This window comes from Bactrocera latifrons, unplaced genomic scaffold, assembly GCF_001853355.1.
Source record: "Bactrocera latifrons isolate USDA-ARS-PBARC rearing strain unplaced genomic scaffold, ASM185335v1 scaffold_75, whole genome shotgun sequence".
Classification (NCBI taxonomy): Eukaryota; Metazoa; Arthropoda; class Insecta; order Diptera; family Tephritidae; genus Bactrocera; species Bactrocera latifrons.
In genome coordinates this window covers 1,164,499-1,184,811 of record NW_017537434.1, presented here as the reverse complement: position 1 = coordinate 1,184,811, position 20,313 = coordinate 1,164,499, and the positions used below count along the sequence as shown (strand labels likewise).

General features: G+C 38.2%; 1 protein-coding gene across 1 annotated transcript; it reads right to left on the bottom strand.

Moving 5' to 3' along the window:
- Nucleotides 1-572: 572 nt before the first annotated feature.
- LOC108976351 (tRNA (adenine(58)-N(1))-methyltransferase catalytic subunit TRMT61A) lies at nt 573-1,889 on the bottom strand. The gene is made up of 4 exons (XM_018945402.1): nt 1,665-1,889; nt 1,107-1,602; nt 868-1,037; nt 573-802 (listed from the first exon to the last, which is right to left on the bottom strand). The coding sequence occupies exons 1-4, from the start codon at nt 1,794-1,796 to the stop codon at nt 626-628; spliced, it is 975 nt and encodes a 324-aa protein (XP_018800947.1). The 5' UTR covers nt 1,797-1,889; the 3' UTR covers nt 573-625.
- Nucleotides 1,890-20,313: the final 18,424 nt, after the last annotated feature.

The window sequence follows — 20,313 nt, the reverse complement described above, 5'->3', positions numbered from 1 at the left end:
GCAGAATGCAATTTGAAAAGATTGTAATTGTTTCATTGTGGTCAAAGTGCAWCGAAATCACTTTTTTCTATAATTAAAAGCTCAGGAGAATTATATTCATATATAACAAATCAAAATATATCTTAAGAAAACAGTAATTCAATTTGAAGCTGGAAATTGATTTATTCAAATTCTAATCGATAAATAATCGATATCTGATAGACAATCGTAACATTGGAGTTTATCATAATTTTCCTCAACGAAAATAACGTCAAAATTTTTTTTTCAAATAATATATCCGTATAAACGTTAAGTTACTTTTCAAGGTGTGTTTATTCCACTAGTTAAACTGAAATTTCAATATAAATATTTGTATAAATAGACAGACAACAAACTGAAGCACATTATTCGATGTATTTGAATTTTTAAGAATTAAATGTCAAACAGCATGCCCTCCTCATATAAGACCACTTTTGAAACGCAACTGATAGTTTATATATTGTAAACATATGTATATTATTGTACTACAACATGTTTTAATATTGAATTGTTGGAAGAACTTTTAGATGTGTATAAGAGACAGTAAACATATGTATATTATTGTACTACAACATGTTTTAATATTGAATTGTTGGAAGAACTTTTGCTATCGTACGAAGGCTGGGGGCAGAGTTGCAAATGTCAAATATCCTGTGTGGCCTGGTAGCGTAGGCGGCGCAAACGATGTGAGTACTTTCTTGGTTTCTTTAGGGGTTTTTACGGTATCTGCCTTTTCATTTGATTCAATAGTACTTGATTCATCCAATTTTTGAGAAGACGGTTTCTAGAAAAGAAAAAGTACTTATTTTTACTTGTATACCATACACCATAAATGCTATTAATAATTACTTTGTGCTTCAGGAACTCTAAATCTACCACRGGCAATGTTCTAGTTTTAACAACATGCTCTTGCTGTAGTATTTCCATTGAACGAATCTCTGTGAATCCATGTTCTTGTAAAGCGATACAACAACGTTGGGACTGTTCAATACAAGGTGAGAATGAACAGAAACGTCCACCTAATGAAATATGTAAGACATTTTTAAATTTATAATTTTCAATGATCACAAACATTCACTTAGATTTACCCTCCGTTTTAAGAGTTTTAGCGGCAAATGGTACCGCCAGCTGAGGTGCCGGCAAGTCCAAAAATACTGCATCCGCTTTGCCTTCCAACTCATTGCTAAAACCCAGTTGGCACACATCGCGATGATAAACGGTTACAAAATCACCTAAACCATGTCGTTCGAATTCTTCACGCGCTTGTTGCACTCGCGCTTCGTGGAAGTCAAATGTATGCAAATGACCATAAGGTTTAATAGCACGTAAAAAATAATGTGACAGTGAACCTGAGCCAGTACCAGATTCAACTATCACTGAACCTGGCCGAACTTCGAGTTGGAAGAGTATCATACTAATATCGGGTGTGTAAATGATTTGTGTACGATGTGGCAGCGTTTGCGTCCACAATTCTGGATTTGGCTGTAGTACATAGGCCCATCCTTTCGAGAGTTCCACCCGCGAGCCGTAAGTGACACCAATGAGATTGCGCACCTTTAACGCGCCATATGAGGTTTGAAATATCTGCATGAAATAATAACAAAATTGAGGGTAAGCTGGTATTATTTAATTCAATAATTATTTACATATTCAATGGTTTCGCCTTTTTTGTTGACTATTGTTGGTGTTGCTTCAATGGCATGCATCGAATTTACTGTGAGATAAAGTATAACTGTATCGCCCTTTTCAATTACTTCTTTTGGCTTAAGGAAACTCATTTTGTAATGTTTTACTTGTTGATAAATGTTTAGTTCAATAATTTAAAGAAAACACGCCGCCTACAATTTGTAAACAAATATTTTGACATTTCGCCGGTTTACGATATTGTAAGCAGATTTTACGTTCTCTGTTCACGTGCTGCGTTTGTAGGGCCACTCAAAGTTTGAGAATTAACATTTTAGTGTTTTTAGTTATCTGCTTATTTAATAAACTTACTTTTAATGCTTTAGAAATAATTTTACAAAGTTTATCATTTTAGCTATTTGCATTTTTTAGCTGTGAGTAGGCAAACTGAATTTAGGAAATTTTCACTTCTCATGAATGCCCTGTAGAAATTTTTGACTTCAATTTTAAAGTACGTTTCAAAAATCAAAAATCTAACGTGTGTTAACTGGTTGATGCTGTAAATATTTGTGGGTATGAAATAAAACTGGTATTCGTAATAATAAATCGAAAGCAAATTGTTGCCCGTTTGTCAGACGATTAAGCAACGGGATAAAAATCTAAAAATGCAAACCATAGACATTGTAGCTGTAGCAGCAACAACAACAAAAGTCACAATTACAACTACGTACTTGCAATTGTGCAAAGCGTAGCTGCTGCAACTTGTGGCATATAAAAAATCTCTCATGACATTCAAGTGTTGAGTGTGTGTATGTGTTGAAATTGCAGCGCGACTTGACCGTCATTCGTACTACTGACGTGCACTGATGGCGGCAGTGATGCGCTGCTGTAGTTGAAGTACTGACTGACTGCTAAACAAGTTGAAGGACTGACTACCGCCTATAGAACAGGCGGTCGGCCGATTAGATGGGTTGCAGTGTTGGATGAATTGACTGTTAGATGGTTTGACAAAGCAGCTGCTGAGTTTACTGACTGACATTGCTGACTGTTGACTGTTGCCGCTTTTGCAGCTTTTACTATTGCTGTTTATTCGGTTTTTTGTTGTTGTTGTCTATTAAAACTTACTTCTTTTCAACAAAAATTTTGTGTTCTTAATTTCTATTTGATTGCAAAGACAAAACAGCTGTTTGCTAGTTTTCATATTTGCTGCATTTCAAAGAGAGCACAAATATACTGCTCCTGTGCACTGAAGAGCTGGAATATTTACTTTCCAATTCCTGCTATCTTGTCAATAATTTGCCTTCAATTTACGGTTTATTGAATACATTTTAGCCACCCGCTTACCGTGGTAACCAACCTCAAATAGCGGTCTCTGCAATTTTATGCATAAATCAAACTACATACATATACAAGTATAGGCACCATTGTTGCTGTTGTTGCGAATTTCATCACATCAAATTGCTTGCGTTTATGTGCGAAAATTTTAAAATTAAAGACACAAAAAAAAAAAAAAAAAAAAGGAAACGACGAATTAATAACACAAAGGAAAAACCGTGTCACATAATTTTTAATTGTCATTGCTTGCGCCTAAATTGCTGTTGCTCGCGCAACTGTCACAACATTTCAGCAATCTCGCATTACGGCTCATCACCAAGCGACCCGGCAGCAGTGCGATGCAATCGACAACACTTCACGCATTTCTGCGCAGCAATCGCTCGTGTTAATTGTTGTTGCTATTGTTGTTGTTGTTGCATGCATATACATATGTACATGTCTGTATATTCAGTTGCATATAACAGTGTGGCAACAACTGCAGCTGCGCTGCAAGGAGCCAACAAGTCCACCAACAACAACTGCAATTGACATGCACTGTTAAAATAGCAATAACAACAAATTGTGCATACAAGCSTCCTCGCGATATTTAGTGAGTGTGTCTCAAGTCCAAGTGCAATTCGGTTCATTCACTGCCATTTTTGGTCCGTACCTACTTTGCGGCGCTTTTCTTTTGAAAATACGCGCCGCACAACTCGCTGCCAACTATGCACAATTGTGCCCTCTTCCCCCTCTTTTCCGCTTACAGCACTCCCGTGCTGCACTTGCAACGCATTGCTTGTTTACTCATATGTCAACTTCTGTTGTGGTTTTCTGTTGCTGATTGATGTTAAGTGCTGTTTGCTAGATTAGTGCTAGCACAACAATAACAACAACCACATATATGCATACACTACTCGCTTTGTGAATATTGTTGTACAAGCTTGCCCACACTTGCTGTGCCTCTTGTTGTGCCTTTTTCTGCGCCACCCTCTCACTCTCTGCCTCCCTCGTTCTCTGTGGCGTGTGTAGCGCTGGTGTCTTCTTGAATCGCAGCAGCAATATTTTCATACTGTTATTATTGTTGTTGTATTATTGCAGTAACTGCTGTTGGTGCCGGACCTTCGCCGGTTCGCCAGTTCGCCAGTTCGTTGTTGCTGCAACATCATTGCTGCCACTAAATTGTCTGTCGTCACATTTGTTGCTGTCGCCGCCAACATTTCTACATGCCCACATTACAGCACTGCTATTTGCKTGTGTTATTGTTGTTATTGGAGCTGTGTTATTTGGCTGACTGATCGCTGATCGCCGGCGAATGTTTGTTAGCAAATTTTCATACTAATTGTCAGGCAATTTTGTCCGTTTTCATCCGCCGCAACGGCCGTTCGCCTTTGCATAAGCGCAAACAGTTAATACACATACATGCATATGTACATGTATGTATTTAGCACTGTTAAAAATAAAAAATGTTTGTAAGCACTCGGCCACGCTCAAAATCCGAGAATCACATGTAAATAAAGTTTAATCGTAAATTGCGAGTGAAATGTGCGACGATTATGCTGGTCATTGGGCACAAGAGAGCCGCACATAAAGGCAGATAGATGCAAGTATGTGAACTCTTATATTTAAGTGAAGAACTAAAATGTATTTATGTTATATTATTTATCTTACTTATTTATTATTTAATAATTATTATTATTTTTGAAAATGTTTCCATTATTTGTTCTATAAACACCACTTTCGCGGTTATAGTCGAGTTTACAACAGTGCAGCCCAGTCCTTCTCTATCTGGTCTTTCCAACGGAGTGTAGGTCTTTCTATTTCTCTGCTTCCCGCGACCGGTACTGCGTTCATCCATACGGACGACATGACCTAGCCAGCGTATGCGCTGTCTCTTGCCCCGCTGAACTATGTCAATGTCGTCGTCTACTCGTAAAGGACCATACATTTAACGCAAAACTTTTCTTGAAAACTCATAACACCGACTCATCAGATGTTGTGAAGCTGAGTGACTTGTAAAATTTGGTCTTTGTTCTTCGAGAAAGGACTTTACTTCTCAATTGCCTACTCAGTCCGAAGTAGCACTTATTGGCAAGAGTTTTATTCTGCGTTCGATTTCGAGGGTGCCATTGTTTTTGCTGTTAATGCTGGATCCAAGATAGACGAAATTATCTACCACTTCGACCACCGCCACTATTATAAAAGATTGTACCTGCTCGATTAAATTCTGTAGCTCGAATTCTTCTCTACATTAGCAGATTGAAGAAGTCGCATGATAGGTAGTCGCCTTGCCTGAAACCTCGTTTAGTATCGAGCGGCTGGGAGAGGTCCTACCGGATCCTGACGAAGCTTCTGGTATTGCTCAAAGTCAGTTTCCACAACCTTATTAGTTTTGCGGAAATACCAAATTCAGACATCGCGGCCATAAGGCAACTCCTTTTCGTGCTGTCAAAAGCAGCTTTGAAATCAATGACACTGGTGTGCGTTTCTTTTCACGGGTATTTTCCAAGATTTGGCGCATGGTGAATATTTGGTCGGTTGTTGATTTTCTAGGCTTACAGCCACACTGATAAGGTCCAATCAGTTTGTTGACGGTGGGCTTTAATCTTTCACAAAATTTGCTCAATAGAACCTTATACGCGATGTTGAGGAGGCTTATCCCACGGTAGTTGGCGCAGATTGTGGGGTCTCCCTTTTTGTGGATTAGGCAGATAGACTTAAATTCCAATTATAGGGCATGCTTTCGTCTGACCATATTCTACAAAGAAGCTGATGCATAGTCCTTATCAGTTCTTCTTCGCCGAAGCTTTGTTGTTCTTCAGCGGGTAATTGCTGTTTGAACTTCTTCAAGGTCGGGCAATGGAACGTTTGCTTCATCGCCATTGATTGGGGAATCGGGTTCAACATCTACTAGTGTTATGCTAATATCTACTCTAGCCAATTGCCGGCTTCATAGAAAGTATGGCAACCAAGATGCTTAAGATTTAGGAAAACCTGGACAGTCAAGGAAAAAATGTTTAGATTTTTCACCACATCTTCCTCCCTGCAACTTTRACAACATTTATGTTCCAAAGTCTTTAGCGCCAGCTTGTGAGTACTAATAGAACGGCGATGAATTATGAGCTAGATCAGAAACGCTCTCTGCTCACCAACACCTGCTGAGCTCGTGCTGATAGATCCAGAGTTCGAGTGCACAACGACCGGGGAACACCTGCTTGTTCCCATCCTAATGAGATTTGGTTAAGAGTGCCCTTTTTAGGCAGCTCATCGGCATCAGGCATACAGACAAATTTAATATGGAAGTAGCTTGATGCCGCAGCTAGTGATGTCATGTACTCCTTGACTATCTTTCCGTCCTCAAGGCCTGTAAAGGATTTGTATTTAATACGTAAAAAAATATTTTTTTTTTTTTCAGCCCGGCCCAATTTTGATCAGATGGTATAAATAACGTAGCGATAACTTGTTCACCGTTAAGTATCGTTTTTACAACTGAGCCATAAACGATCACCTTATTAAAAGTAAGCATAATATTACCGCTAAAACAAAAGATTTAAGCAACGAACTTCRGTGGACAGGAACACAAGGTTCAACTTCTGTACGGATGGGTCCAAAGTACATAAGCGATTATTCAGCCAAATTATATTAGATACCAGAATCGCCTTCCGTCTAATAGATCACCAGATCACTGAAAATTCTTCCAAGCGAAGATCGTAGATATTAGAGAAAGTCTTCCTGTTCTAACAAGTGTGCTCACAACAAGGAAAATATATTTATGTTATATTCAAAAATAACGGCACTTTTTCTGAGAATTTGATCTCGCTGTATGTAACTTTGTAACAGCATTTATGGCAAGACAGTGTACATTTCACTGGAAATTATTTGTCGCCAAGTGAAAATTATTTTCAAAATTAATTTATTGCTTTTCTTGTTTCCTAAAAATAATATTCGATGCTCTCCCCCTCTTTTTCAAGCATCCCTCTTYTAACTTCGACTTAATTGTGCCTATGATACAATACTGTTAACTAAATATAATTGCCCGTGCACACAAATTGATCACAGCACTAATCTGAAGACACATTAATTTTGCTACAAATTACTGCAGCAAAAAACCAAAGCAACAACAAACAACAAACGCAATAATAACTGACATTGAATTGTTGTGCATAAAAACGGAACGTCACCAAAAATAGCAAAGAATTGCTACGGAACGCCTTCAAAAGCAGCTGCAGCTGTGCGCGCGGCTAATGAAAAAATACAATAAAAACGTACAACAGCAATAACAAATGCGGCGAATGTGGCATTATGAGCGCTGCAACGCTTTTGTTAAGTGCGACTGGCCAACGAATTAGTGGACATGCAATCTGATTAAGAGATTGATACACTTCTTGCATGCTGGCTGCCTGGCTGGCCGGCCGGCCGGCTGCTCAGAGTCATCCTGCAAAAGCGAGCAGAAACATATTAAGAATTAAAAATGTATATACACATATACTCGTATATATATGTACATAAAATAGAAGGATGCCAACAGCAGCGGTGGCAGCAACAACAAGCGCTTTAAGCCATCACTGGTAATTCGCACGCCACTTGCATTGGCCGCTGGACTGAACTGTTGCGGCAGCTGCAGCGGTGAACTCAACTTTACTTCACACAGCGCTGCGGCCACGCATTCGGCTCTTCCCTACTTTTTACCTTTTTACCTTTTGACTTCATTTAACTCATTTCACAGCAAGCAATGCTGCAGTTCTGTCTTTATTTGTTAGTTGTTATTTTATATTTTAGTATTTTATACCCTGAACAGGGCATTATTGACGAGATGCCGCTTACGCGGTTACAGCCGAATTTACGACAGCGCGCCAGTCGTTCTTCCTTTTCGCTGCTTAGCGCCAATTGGAAATTCCTAGTGTTGCTAGATCCTTCTCTACCTGATCTCTCCAGCGGAGTGAAAGTTTTATTCTTCCTCTACATTCCCCGGCGGGTACTGCACAGAATAATCTCAGAGCTGGAGTATTTTCATCCATTCGGTAGACATGACCTAGCCAGCGTAGCCGCTGTTCTTTAATTCGCTGAATGATGTCAATATCGTCGTATGTCTCCTACATCGACTCCWGTATTCATCGTTGCCAATGCGCAAAGGACCATAAATCTTCCGAAGAACCTTTCTCACGATAACTCGTAACGCCGCCTAATCAGATGTTGTTCGTCCATGCCTCTGCACCATACAGGAGGACGGGAACATTGAGTGACTTAGAGAGTTTGGTCTTTGTTCGTCGAGAGAGSACTTTAMTACACTATTGCTTGCTCACTGTGAAGTAGCACCTGTAGGCAAGAGTTATTCTGCGTTAGATTTCGAGGTAGACGCTGTAATTGTTGTTAATACAGGTTCCTAGATAGATGAAATTATCTACGACTTCGAAATTATGATTGTCAACAGTGACGGGGGAGCCAAGWTTGCACCTTCTCTATTTAGATCTGCAGCTCGTATTATTTTCTCCATTCTATGTTATAAGAAATATACCTGTGAAGGGTCTTCAGCTTTGGCGCAGCCGAAGTTGACGTTTATTCATTGTTTTTTTTTTTTGGGTTTTTTCTTTTTCTTGCCTTGCTTATCACTAACTCATCATTTGGTTTTAATTTTTATGCCTCTGCGCCTCCGACAGCCAGCAAAAAATCCCTGTGCGGACAGCCTTGTTATTTTTGTATTATTGCTATTATTGTTGCTTGTTTTTGCTGCTGCTGATTATTTGCTGTACGCTGGCGCATTTCACAGTCATTTCGCGCTTCATTTCATAGTTGACTGTCTGCTTTGCTTTTATCACTTCGCTTTGCCATTTTTTTTATCACTGTGCTCCTTGCGAATTTTGGGCGTTTTTGTGGTTTTGTTGTTGTTGTTGCATTTTATTTACTATTATTTTTCGCTTAAACTTGCTAATGCTCCTGCTTCTTACCTCAGTGTTGCGGTTTCTTCAGTGTTTTCTTGCTTTGGTTTTTGTTTTTTGTTTTATAAATTTGTTATTGTTGTAGTCGCTGCTGCCATATAAATTGCATTAAATTATGTTTGAACTGATTAACAGTTCAATTTATGGCTTTGTGGGCGTGTTGACTTTATTTTAAAGAGCCATTGCTTTATTGGCCATTTTTGCCGCCTATCGCGATTTCGAGCACAAGCGTTTGTTGGTGTGAACTTTGTTGTGTTCGAAAGAGAGATTTCGCTTTATTTTTGTACTTCTGATATTTCATACTTCTTTCTTTGTAATTTTTATATATTGTTCAAATATGCATATAAGTATAGAAGAGGCAATTGAACGCCGAAAGACCAAGCTTGTACGCCTTAAGCTTCTCCTCTTCCTAGTGTAAAATATGTTTCAGATATGTTGTTATATCTAATTAAGCGGTTTTGTGAAACTTAAGATGAAAATTGAATGCAAGATTTCTGATATTTATCTCGTTGAGCAATTACTTGCAAATTTACAAAAAATGTATCACGGTCCAGCTATTGTTGTTACAGTGGCAAACATTTCCTAAATAATTTTGAGGAATGCAGTGAGTGTTGACAATCCTTGGCAGGGAAAATACCCGGATCCGTTCTTTTTAAGTAGACCCGATTGTCAAGTCTTATATATGCTAATTCAACGCACTTCTGCGGATGAGTTCTTGCTAAGGCTATTTCTAATACTTCCTGAGAAGGAAATTGATTATACCGTGCTTCTTTCAGTTCAAAATCCTTTTCGTACAAATTAGTACTGTTCCCTATATACTAAAATGATCATTCCGTAAAAGCCCAATATAATAATGCCACCTCATTATAAGGTTATTACCCTTGATAACTTTTGGCTTATGCGACTCAAACTCCGATAAATATTTTGTTGAAGAAGTGAACTTTCTTATTTAACTTGCGTCAAGTTTTTACGTAATACTGTGTTGACGGATTGTTTAATGAACAACAAGCCTAGGGCTTGAAAATAATGCWGAAATTTTGGGAGACCCTAGCGCTATTGGTATTTTCTGAAAGAGAGGTATATTTAGTTAATGTAATGTAAAACGAGAATCCGAATGAAAAATACTATATTGCCGCTGCTGATATTCACTTTTTTGTTGACAAAGAAACCGTCGTCCCAATAGTAAATCGTAATCTTCRTTCTTCCCGACACAAATTTATTTTGTTGGTTTGATTTGCTTTTTTAGTCCAAAATACGTACACTAACGGATGATCCAAGTAAAGATAACTTTTTCAATAGTTTTTTTTTTTGACAAATCACGCTTGAGTCAAGCTGTCATGTTATTTTAGTTCGGTATTGCTTGGCATTTCATCATGGAAAGACTTATACCTGAACCACGTCTACATATCGTTCAACTTTATTACRAAAATTCAAGTTATGGTCAACATAATCGGCCTACTGAACGTACTTATCGGAATATACCACATAAGAGTGTACACGAAGTACTTGGTCGATTCGGCGCCAGTCGCAACAACATTGACTTATGTCTAGAACGTCTTAGCGCATTTTACTTCGAAAAGCGTACAAAATACAGCTTGTGCAAGATCTGAAGCCGCTCGTCTTTCTTAAGCGACATCGCTCCGCATTATGGAACCTAAAAAATCCGACGTTTTCGAGTCGAATTCTGTTCAGAGATGGCTAAATGGACATGTAAACAAACAAAATTACCGCACGGCGACGACTATTTAATGTGATATCACACTRTTAGACTATTTTCCTGTGGGGATATTTAAAATCAAAAATCTATGCGGACAGTGCCTCTTCGATTGAGGCCTTGGAGCAAAACATCACGTGTGTCATTCGCAAGTTACCAGTCGAAMTGCTCGAACGTGTCACTGAAAATTGAACTCAACGAATGGATCATCCGCGGCCAAAATTTGAAATAATCTTTAAAAAATAAATGCCAAAGAATATTTGTTTTGTTTTTTTAAATGAATTTCCCCATTAAAAAGTTTCTGTTTCTTTAAAGTAGGGAACCTTGAAATAGACCAGCCTTTATAAAACAAATTGCAATTGATTCTAAGCTGGCTGACAGAGTGTACGAATTGATGATTTTAACAAGGGAACCGATATTGTTTGTTAGCCAGGATGTGATTGATACTTTTTTAAGACAGACAGAGATGTTTCGTAAATTTTTGGGATGTATCTTCTCTATAATAAGCTTTGCCGCTTTCAAACAGTAAACAATCATAGTTTCTTCTGAAGTGACTGGTTCATAATTACAGGTCAGAATATCCGTAATAGTTAAATATCGCTAGTCTTTGAACTGAAACTCCCTGTAASGAGATTATAACTATCTTGTGTGTATAAGACATATCAACATCGAAAATTCCCTTAAGTTAGCGCTATTTAAGTTAGAATTAGTGGAACTGATCTTAAATCTTCTCTGAGGTACAATGCCAGCTTTTGATAATTCAAGTGCGTCCACTTTTCACGAACGGGTTATTTGTCGAAATGTTCCGCTAATAATAGGAATATGTGTATATGTATACATATTATACAAGTATATGTATAAATATATGGTAAATGCCCGTATATCTGTCTACCAGTGTTACACTTTCATTGTTTAAACCGAAAAATATTTATTGAACGGAAAAAAAATCGACAAAATGTTGCAGACCACGAACTCTACAGATTGCAAATGAAAAGGAGGCTTTCTACTGCCAGCGCGCGGCAGTTGGGATGCGAAATGTATGACAAAGCGTTACACTGGCTGGCGACTGGCAGGAGCCGCTAGATTTATTTCGTTTTCTAGGTTAAACTGTCTGTTCAACATTATGATCGYCTATAACCCGCCAATTTTTTATAATTCTGTCTTTCTTCTTGCTTTTGTTTTTACACGGACGTCTGATCGCTGGCGAAGCTTGTAACATTGCTCCAAACGAATAGGCTCACATATGAACAAATATACATAAGTACATGATTGTACATATTTCAGTGGAAATGTGTTTGTGTGACTGTGAGAAAAAATATATTTTCTGTACTACAGCAAAATCTCTCAAAAATTAAAAGCAAAAAAAGAAGTAAACAGTGAAGTAGGTACATAAAGGTTGACACGGATGAACGAAAAAGGTGTATGGGACTACAGACTCCCGACGGTAAAAAGGTTTTTTCCAAGTAGAAGTGTTACTTATGAACATGGAGCTCACTCAATGGTCATCTGCTTAGAGCGTATCCGGAGAAGATCTAATTCAGAGTTAGAAGCCACAGCTCATGAAAATTTTGAGAGGTCTAGGTACATACTTCGTCAGTCGGAGTCTTGTTAATCCAAAATTGTGTTCTAAGTACATTATTTTTTTCAAAAATTTTCAGAACCGAGAAGGTTTTGGTAAGATGGACATATAAGCATATCCAAAACTTTTTCTAAGTATATTTTTCTATATCTTTCCGCAAAATTTTAGGACTTTAAATTCATACTCTGAATATTGCTGGTCTCGAACACTAAATAGCCTTCACCAGACCTTGAGCTATATACACGGAATATTGCTTACTCGAGCTTGTTATGCTTTGTAGTTCGAAACTATTTTACTTTGCTTAGCACCCCACGTCATATCCCTGCTTCTCACTCTGGGTTARATATTTAGTGAGGATTTTGTGGTTACTAAAAAGAGTGGCGCCTTCTCGCCCAAAGCAGGAGTTTCATAAGTACATAAGAACTTTTAAGTCAAATTTTGCTCCAAGGCCTGAATTGAAGCGGGATGGTCCGCAAAGACTTTAGACTAATTGGTGGCTAATTTACCCGTCCAAAACGTGAAATTATTTGTTCACCAAAGTGATCTCATAATAAATTGATTAAACCGATTTGTCGAAAGTGGTCGGCTTCACTTGAAATATCTAATTGGCGCCTCGTAGCGAAAAGAAGAAACGACTGGCGCGCTGTTGTTAACTCGCCTATAATCGCGTAAGCGGTGACTACGCCAATCAAGGTCTTGTTTAAACCAAATTTCGCCGAAATTACAAGCTTCCATTTCAGGCATCAAATAGTCGGTTATCATGGCGCCATAACGGTGACCATTGACGATTACGTTCTCACCGGTATCATTTCCGAAGAAATATGAACCGATGAATCCACTGGGCAACACTAAACCTTTGTTTTTTCTGGATGAAATTGCAGCTCTTGAATCTTTTCTGGTTGCTCTCTATCCCAAATGCGGCAATTTTGTCTGTTTACATACCTATTGAGCCAGAAATAGGCCTCAATCGCCCTACAAAGTTTGCCCCGAAAACGTCGGATCTTTTTGGAGTTTTTCAAGAGCCCAGTATATGTAGAGCTGTATTTTGTACGCTTTCAACTTAAGATCTTGAGAGATCAAGATGGGCAATGATGTTCCGAATGGTACGCTCAGTAGGCCGATTATGTTGACCATAAGTTGAGCGAAGCGCCCGCAGCACATTTTTACAGAACGTGARTTTTCGTAATAGAGTTGAACAATTTGGCAGCGTTGTTCAAATAGTGCTATTGAAAAAAGTACCTCTAAAGGATGACCCGTTATACTAACTACCCGTTATATAAACTATTTTTTAATCACATTCGGATTGTTACCGGATTTTATGAAAAGCYTTTTCTATTTCGAAATAAAGTCAGTGTCTGGTTTCTGCCTTCATAAATGCGATTCCCGTAAGAAAAAGAAATTCTATATCATCATCCGAGATTTGAACCCTAACGGGGAATACTCACACTTAGTACACCGTATTGTTACGCGTATTAGGTGAAAAAGCTTGTGGTACCCTAGTACCCTCCAAAGCTTTCGGATATAATAATGCCTCAACATTTATACTGAACGCTTTTTCCCCTCATCCCTAACCTTCAAATTTACTTGCAAGTTCGCATTCACTACAATGCCTACTTAAATACTAYCTACCCAACTCTGTGGTTTACATACAAACAAAAGGAAGCTTACAAGCAATTTTTTCGAAAAGTTTGTCGCATTGTCAACTCAAAATTCATTGTGTTGCATTCTATATGTTGTTTTTGTGTTTTTTTACTCAACTCACTGCATTATTGTTACAACTTTGTGTTGTTATTGTAATCATACTTTTGTTGTTGTTATTGTTCGTCTTTGTAGGCATTGTCGGTAATATCGATCGACATAAACTCATATTGTACGCCAGATTGGAAATCGCAAGCGAATACAAAAACATATTGGTGAGCAAACAATAACAACAATTATATGTAATAGCAGTATGTGAGGGAATCAATGTGCTCATGTACTATAGGTATGCAAGCGASACGAATGACAATAGTAGTGTGGATAATAATAAAAAATATGCTTATGATTTTGTAAACATACGCAAAAATATTGTCGAATGAACACATACATACACGCACACATCAACATATAGAGTAAAGTGTAGCCAAACAGACGGACAGACAGATTTTAACGTTGTGCCGAAAAAATTCTCAGGGTTCACTCGTAATCCGTCCATAGTGCGCAGCTATGCAACTAGAATATGTAAGTACGAGGCCYATCCGACATTTGCTTTTCAGCACCGACGGATTATAGCCCGCCAATCGTTTCTTCTTTTAAGAATTTKGCGCCAATTCGAGATACAAAATACAGGCAGGTCCTTATCCACCGGATTACTCCAACGGAGTGGAGGTCTTCCTCTTATTTTGTTTCCTGCGGCGGGTACTGCGTCGAATACTTTCAGTGCCGTCGTATAAGTCGTAAAGCTCATTGTTCCATCGAATCGAATGCGATATTCGCCTTTTTTTTCTCGAAATCTCRTAACGTCGACTCATCAGATGSTGTCATCGTCCACGTCTCTGTACCATATAGCTGGACGGGAATAATGAGTGACTTATAGAGTTTGGTCTTTGTTTGTCGAGAGAGGACTTTAATTCTCAAATGCTTACTCAGTACGCAGTAGCACTCTTATCCGAGGCTGCTGTCTTTTTTTATTGGTAGGGTTTTTCCGTGGAAGTGTTCTGACTACTCAGGTGATATTTGATCTAAGACCGGAAGTCGTGAGCAGCTTGAGTCATATGTAAAAGAATCGTTTTTGGCCACTCCTAAGAGAATAGCGCTTAAAAAACATTTTTTTCACTTGCGTGAACTCCTACACTATTACTTTGACACTGTTCATGCGCAACCCGAAGGAGGAGCATCGTTTCGTGATCGTTGGACCATGGATTCCCTGGTACACACCAGAGATCAAAATTGTTGCATCTGTCTCAAAAGTCTCAAAAGATGTGATCTATGACTACCAGGAGAAAGCAAAGATTATCATTGAGTCTCATGACGAATTATTGGTAGAACATGACGCCGAATTGTATAGAATGCGACCCCATTTGGTGAATCTCTTCGAAGAGAACGAATACTGCACTATCCGTTGCAAAAGTGATGACCATCCTATTTTCTAGATTTCGCGCCTTATTGTACCTTTGTTGTATGTTCCACTTGAAAATGTCATCGGTACTACGGAGACTTTCAGAAAATGTAAAAAGTATGGCCGAAAAAGTGTATTGGGTTTAAAGCGGAAATAACCCGCATTTTTTTCCAAAATTTGCATTTATCTCTTGTAGGTTAAGTACGCATCGAACATTGCTCGTAAGTACCGCTGCTTGCAGGGGTATGAGCTCAGAACGACTTCTGGTAGGAATTGCAGAAAATGCAGAGAACACTCCAGCAACAGCTGCTGGCTACACTGCCTTGGCGACAATGTCACCAACGAAATTCTGCAACAACAATGTAAAAACTGTGGAAGCAGCATTGYATTCGTGTAGCGCCATGCTGCAACGCTGCCACATGGCTTCCTTTGTCACTTTCTGTCTTCTGTCTTCTTTTTTTGTTTTTGTTTTCAACTCTACTACTGTTTTTTTTCGTTTCGTTATTCGCTTTTTAGTTGCATATATATTTTGTTTTTGCTTTTTTTGTTTTTTTTTTTTGTGGCTCCTTTTATGCATGCAACATCGTTGTTAACGTACTCATATTTGCTCTGATTTATTTGGCGTCTATTGTTTTCCATTTCGGCGCGTTCGCCGTTAGTTGCTCTGTGTGTGTTTTGTGATGTTCATTTTGTTTTTGCTTTGGCTGTGTTGCCCTGGTTTTCTGCCAGTTTCAATTGTGTCTTTTGAAATCGTATTGATTTCAATAGCTTTTAAATAGTCTTTTTCCTCGTTGTTGTCTTCCACTGCCACCTCGCTTGTCGTCTACTTGGGCTCGGTAGTCATCATACAGAAAGAATATAGCAAATGTTGTTACCGTTTTGGCAGTCTGAGCGCCTTTAAGTGCCTGGGAAAATGTGTTGCTACAAGCAKTGCGGTTGGCAGTTGAATGGGTTAGGATAACAACAACATCATACTATGTATCTAACTAAATGTAGGCTAATAAGGATGAATAATGGATAGATTTCATAATTTTATGAACGTTCGATATAGAAATTGCCGTTTATGTATACATATGTATATATGAGTAATAAATTAGAAGATAAAAAATAAAAATTGGTGGAAAATAAGTAAGAAAAGGATAAGTTGAGTGCGATCAAATGATGATTAATGATATGATCCTCCTGCAAATTTTCGCTAACTTGAAGCACAATTTGAGTTTCGTGGAAAATTATAAATCGCAGAGATCGAAAACTGGCAAATAGTTTACAGAAGCTACGACTTTGAGTACTTCCTTGAAAAACATAGACTCTGCGACTACTATTCCACCCTTCTCTTGAAAAGCAAATCAGGTTTTTGATACCAGCCTGCCGGGAAACCTGTTCATACCTTAAAATATTAACAAAAATTTGTTAAGTCTAAAAGTAATGCTGAAAGTCTCTTTTCACTTGCTCTTTTCTGTAAATAAGACTCTTCAAGAATGTTTTTTCATATAGTAAAATTCCTCGAACAAACAAATAACTGTAAAACGCACAACAATATTGTTATACCTCGCTGAAAAAGAAAAGTTAAGAACATTGGAGTATTTACGMATAAATAGTTGTACTAGGAAGCGAACATTTTGGAGCACATAATGATTACTTTAAGACTAAAGACCGCTTCTTTAATAGAGTTTACAAGCCTAAAGCGAAGAGGATGCACTTTTGCACGTATGTAAGTCGATTTTAATGAGCTCTTTTGATCACCTCAACATCCATAGAATTTAACACTTGCAATTTACTTCCAAAAGTCTAAAATACAAAAAGGTATAATTGTTTAATGAAAGTATTCCGCTTTCTTAACCTTAATGAAATTCACCCAATTAGGACAGTTACCGCAACATCTTGTCCTTCCGACTAAAGATAGTCCATAATGATAATAAGTTTTGCCCTTCAAGTAGTAATTATGAAGAGTGAAGTTATCGCATTTCCTCCATGAGTTCACAGTTATGGTATGAGGTAAGTCCTTTATAAGTAGCCACATTCTTCCATTAGTTCGCTTCTCATGACCAAGCCATTATAACTCTTGTACTGAACTACTATATTATTTTATGATTTCTATGTCAGAAAAGAGCTCGGAAAGTACGACGGAATCCCTCCTATAATTTTCAAGCATCGATATATTTCAGTATTATCGTAAATTCTAGTGTTAAGCACCCCCTTGAATTATGGTAATTACGCAGACAGTTCGTACCAATGTGAGTTGACACAGGATCTACACAATGAATCCCGCTCGTCGGGGCATCATTAAATGACCAGAAAGTGACTGTTTCGACCAACGTTTGGACGTAATAACTACGGACTCCTTTTACTATATTCTGCAAAGTAAGTAGATTCTCAGATCTCCAGATTTTTAAGGTTGTATTCGGCAAATTTTTGTCCAAATACGGTCAGGTCGTTAATATCTAAGTCCACACTTCTTCTTTATTGACGTAAACACCTCTACCCCGGTTATAGCCGAGTTTACAACAGCGCGCCAGTCGTTTTTCATCCAGGTCCTTCTCCACCTGGTCTTTTCAACGGAGTGAAGTTGTTCCACTTCCATTGCTTCCCACGGCGGGTACTGCGTCGAATACTCTCAGAGAAAACACTACACTTTTCATCCATTCGGACGACATGACCTAGCCAGATTAGTTACATCAACTGCGGTATTTATCGCTGTCAGTACGTCAACACTTCTGATGTTGTCATCGTGAATGACTCTGAACTATATAGCAGGACGGGGATGATGAGTGACTTGTAGAATTCGGTCTTTGTTCGTCGAGAGGGAACAGTTATTCTGTATTGGATTTCGAGGCTGGTTTCAAGTTAGACGAAAATATCTACACCTTCGAAGTTATGACTGCCAACACTAACTTGGGAGCCAAGTTGCGAATGCGACCACTGTTTGATGACAGGAAATATTTTGTCTTGTTCTCGCTAACCTCGACCCATATACTTCACTTTCTTATCCAGGCTGGAGAAAGCAGAACTAATAGCGCGGTACTTGAGGCCAATGATATATGATGACATCAGCGTATGCCAGCAATGGTAGACTCTTGTAGAAGATTTTACCTTCTCTATTCAGATATGCAGCTCGAATTATTTTCTTCAGGAGCAGATTGAAGAACTCGCACGATAGGGAGTCGCCTTGTCCGAAACCTCGCTTGGTTTCGAACGGMTCGAAAAGRTCCTTCCCGAATTCTGGCGGAGCTTTTGTTATTGCTCAACGTCAGTTTACACAGCCATGACATAAAGGCAGCTAATTTTTGTACTGTCAAAAGGAACTTTCATATGTGTGTGTSGATCCTATTTTCAGGGGTATTTTCCAAAATTTGGCGATTTGGTGAATATCGTGTAAGTTGCTGATTTTCCAGGCTTGAAGGCGCACTRATAAGGTCCAATAAGTTTCTTGAMSGTGGCCTTTAGTCTTTCATACAGTAGAACCTTATATGCTATGTTTAKGAGACTTACCCCATTGTAGTTAGYGCAGGATCTCATTTTTGTGGATTGAGCAGACCACACTTAAATTCCAATCATTGGGCATGTTTTCGTCTGACCTTATTCTACAAAGAAAGCTGAATTTGAATGGCTCAGCCGGCAATCCACCGGCCCCTGCCGCTTTGTTGTAGCAAATTATATTCTCTCCATAATTTCAGTATGCTTTGGGCTTTCAGTCACTAGATCACGYCTGGGGTTTCTACCAGAGTATGTTCCTATGAAAATCACTAGATAATAATTACAAAGAATTTAGAATCATCAGGAAAAACAGTTTGAATCTCCAAGGATACGAGGTATTTCAAATAAAAATATTTTAAAAAGCAATAATTTCCAAGTTTATATACATACAAATTTATGGAAATTTCATTAAAAACTACGCCTCGGAATTCTTCTGCAAGCCAAATTCCAAATGCTCGAAATTGCGTAAATTTTTCTCTCGTCCATTTCGCGAGGAAATTTATATGCTCACTTAGAAGACGCGGTAATTTTCAGCTTGTTCTACAAATTGAAATTGCGTTCTTTTGTTTTTGCCGCCACAAAGAGTGCGCTAGTGCGAGTGTGAGCGCATAAATTGAAGATGCAACAAATGTTCAATTTGCAAAAACAAAAACAACAACGCAAGCAATGTTATATAAGTTGCTGGGGCATTAGGTGCGACGCGATGTTGTTGGGTGTGTCAATGTGGTCTTATAAGGAATTGAATAAGAAAAGCGGGTAATTCCGGCCATTTGGAAATAACTCGCTACTCTACAACAATAACAATAAGATAGTACTTAAGCAAAGCTATCAGTTTGCGCATTCAAGTTGCTTTTTAATTTACAACCAAGACTGTTTTATGTAAACTTGTTGTTTTTATTGTTGTTGCATCTGCAAGCTACGTCGTGTGCTTTGGCGACGATCGCTTAATCGCCTCATTTAATTTACTTAAATTACTCTAATGATATAAAGTGTTGAAGCAACGGATTGCGACGGCTGTGACGCACAAAATCAAAAACAACAACAGGAACWACTAGAAGATGTATAAGAAAGTTGAAGACAAAGAACACGGCATTGGCATACAACTACTATAAATTTACAGTTGTTCTAACGATAAAGTAAAGCAGTTGCATACCTCTTTTTAACCAACAACAAGACAAAAGTGGCTAAATACGAGCATATTTAGTACGATATTTAGTATTCTTGGCAATATTTCATTGCAGGACCGGTCGGAACTAGGTCTTTGAACCTAAGTGAAACCCGAAACATATGGTATTAGGATGCAGTAACGAATCGAAAAAAGCTCTGTCAGAGAGCTGGGAAGATACTTTCCTTGGGTTAACCTCGCAACTCACATGTGGGACTCCACGTATATATGTCCTAGATTTATACTAAAATATTAAGGTTTCTACAAATTCAAAGAACTTATTTAAAAAAGGTGGCATCACTAAAAAAATTTTTCACAATAAAAAAAAGTCGAATATCTACACTTAAGGCAAGGTGGCATCACCAAAATTTAAATTTTTTTTAGTTTTATTTTATT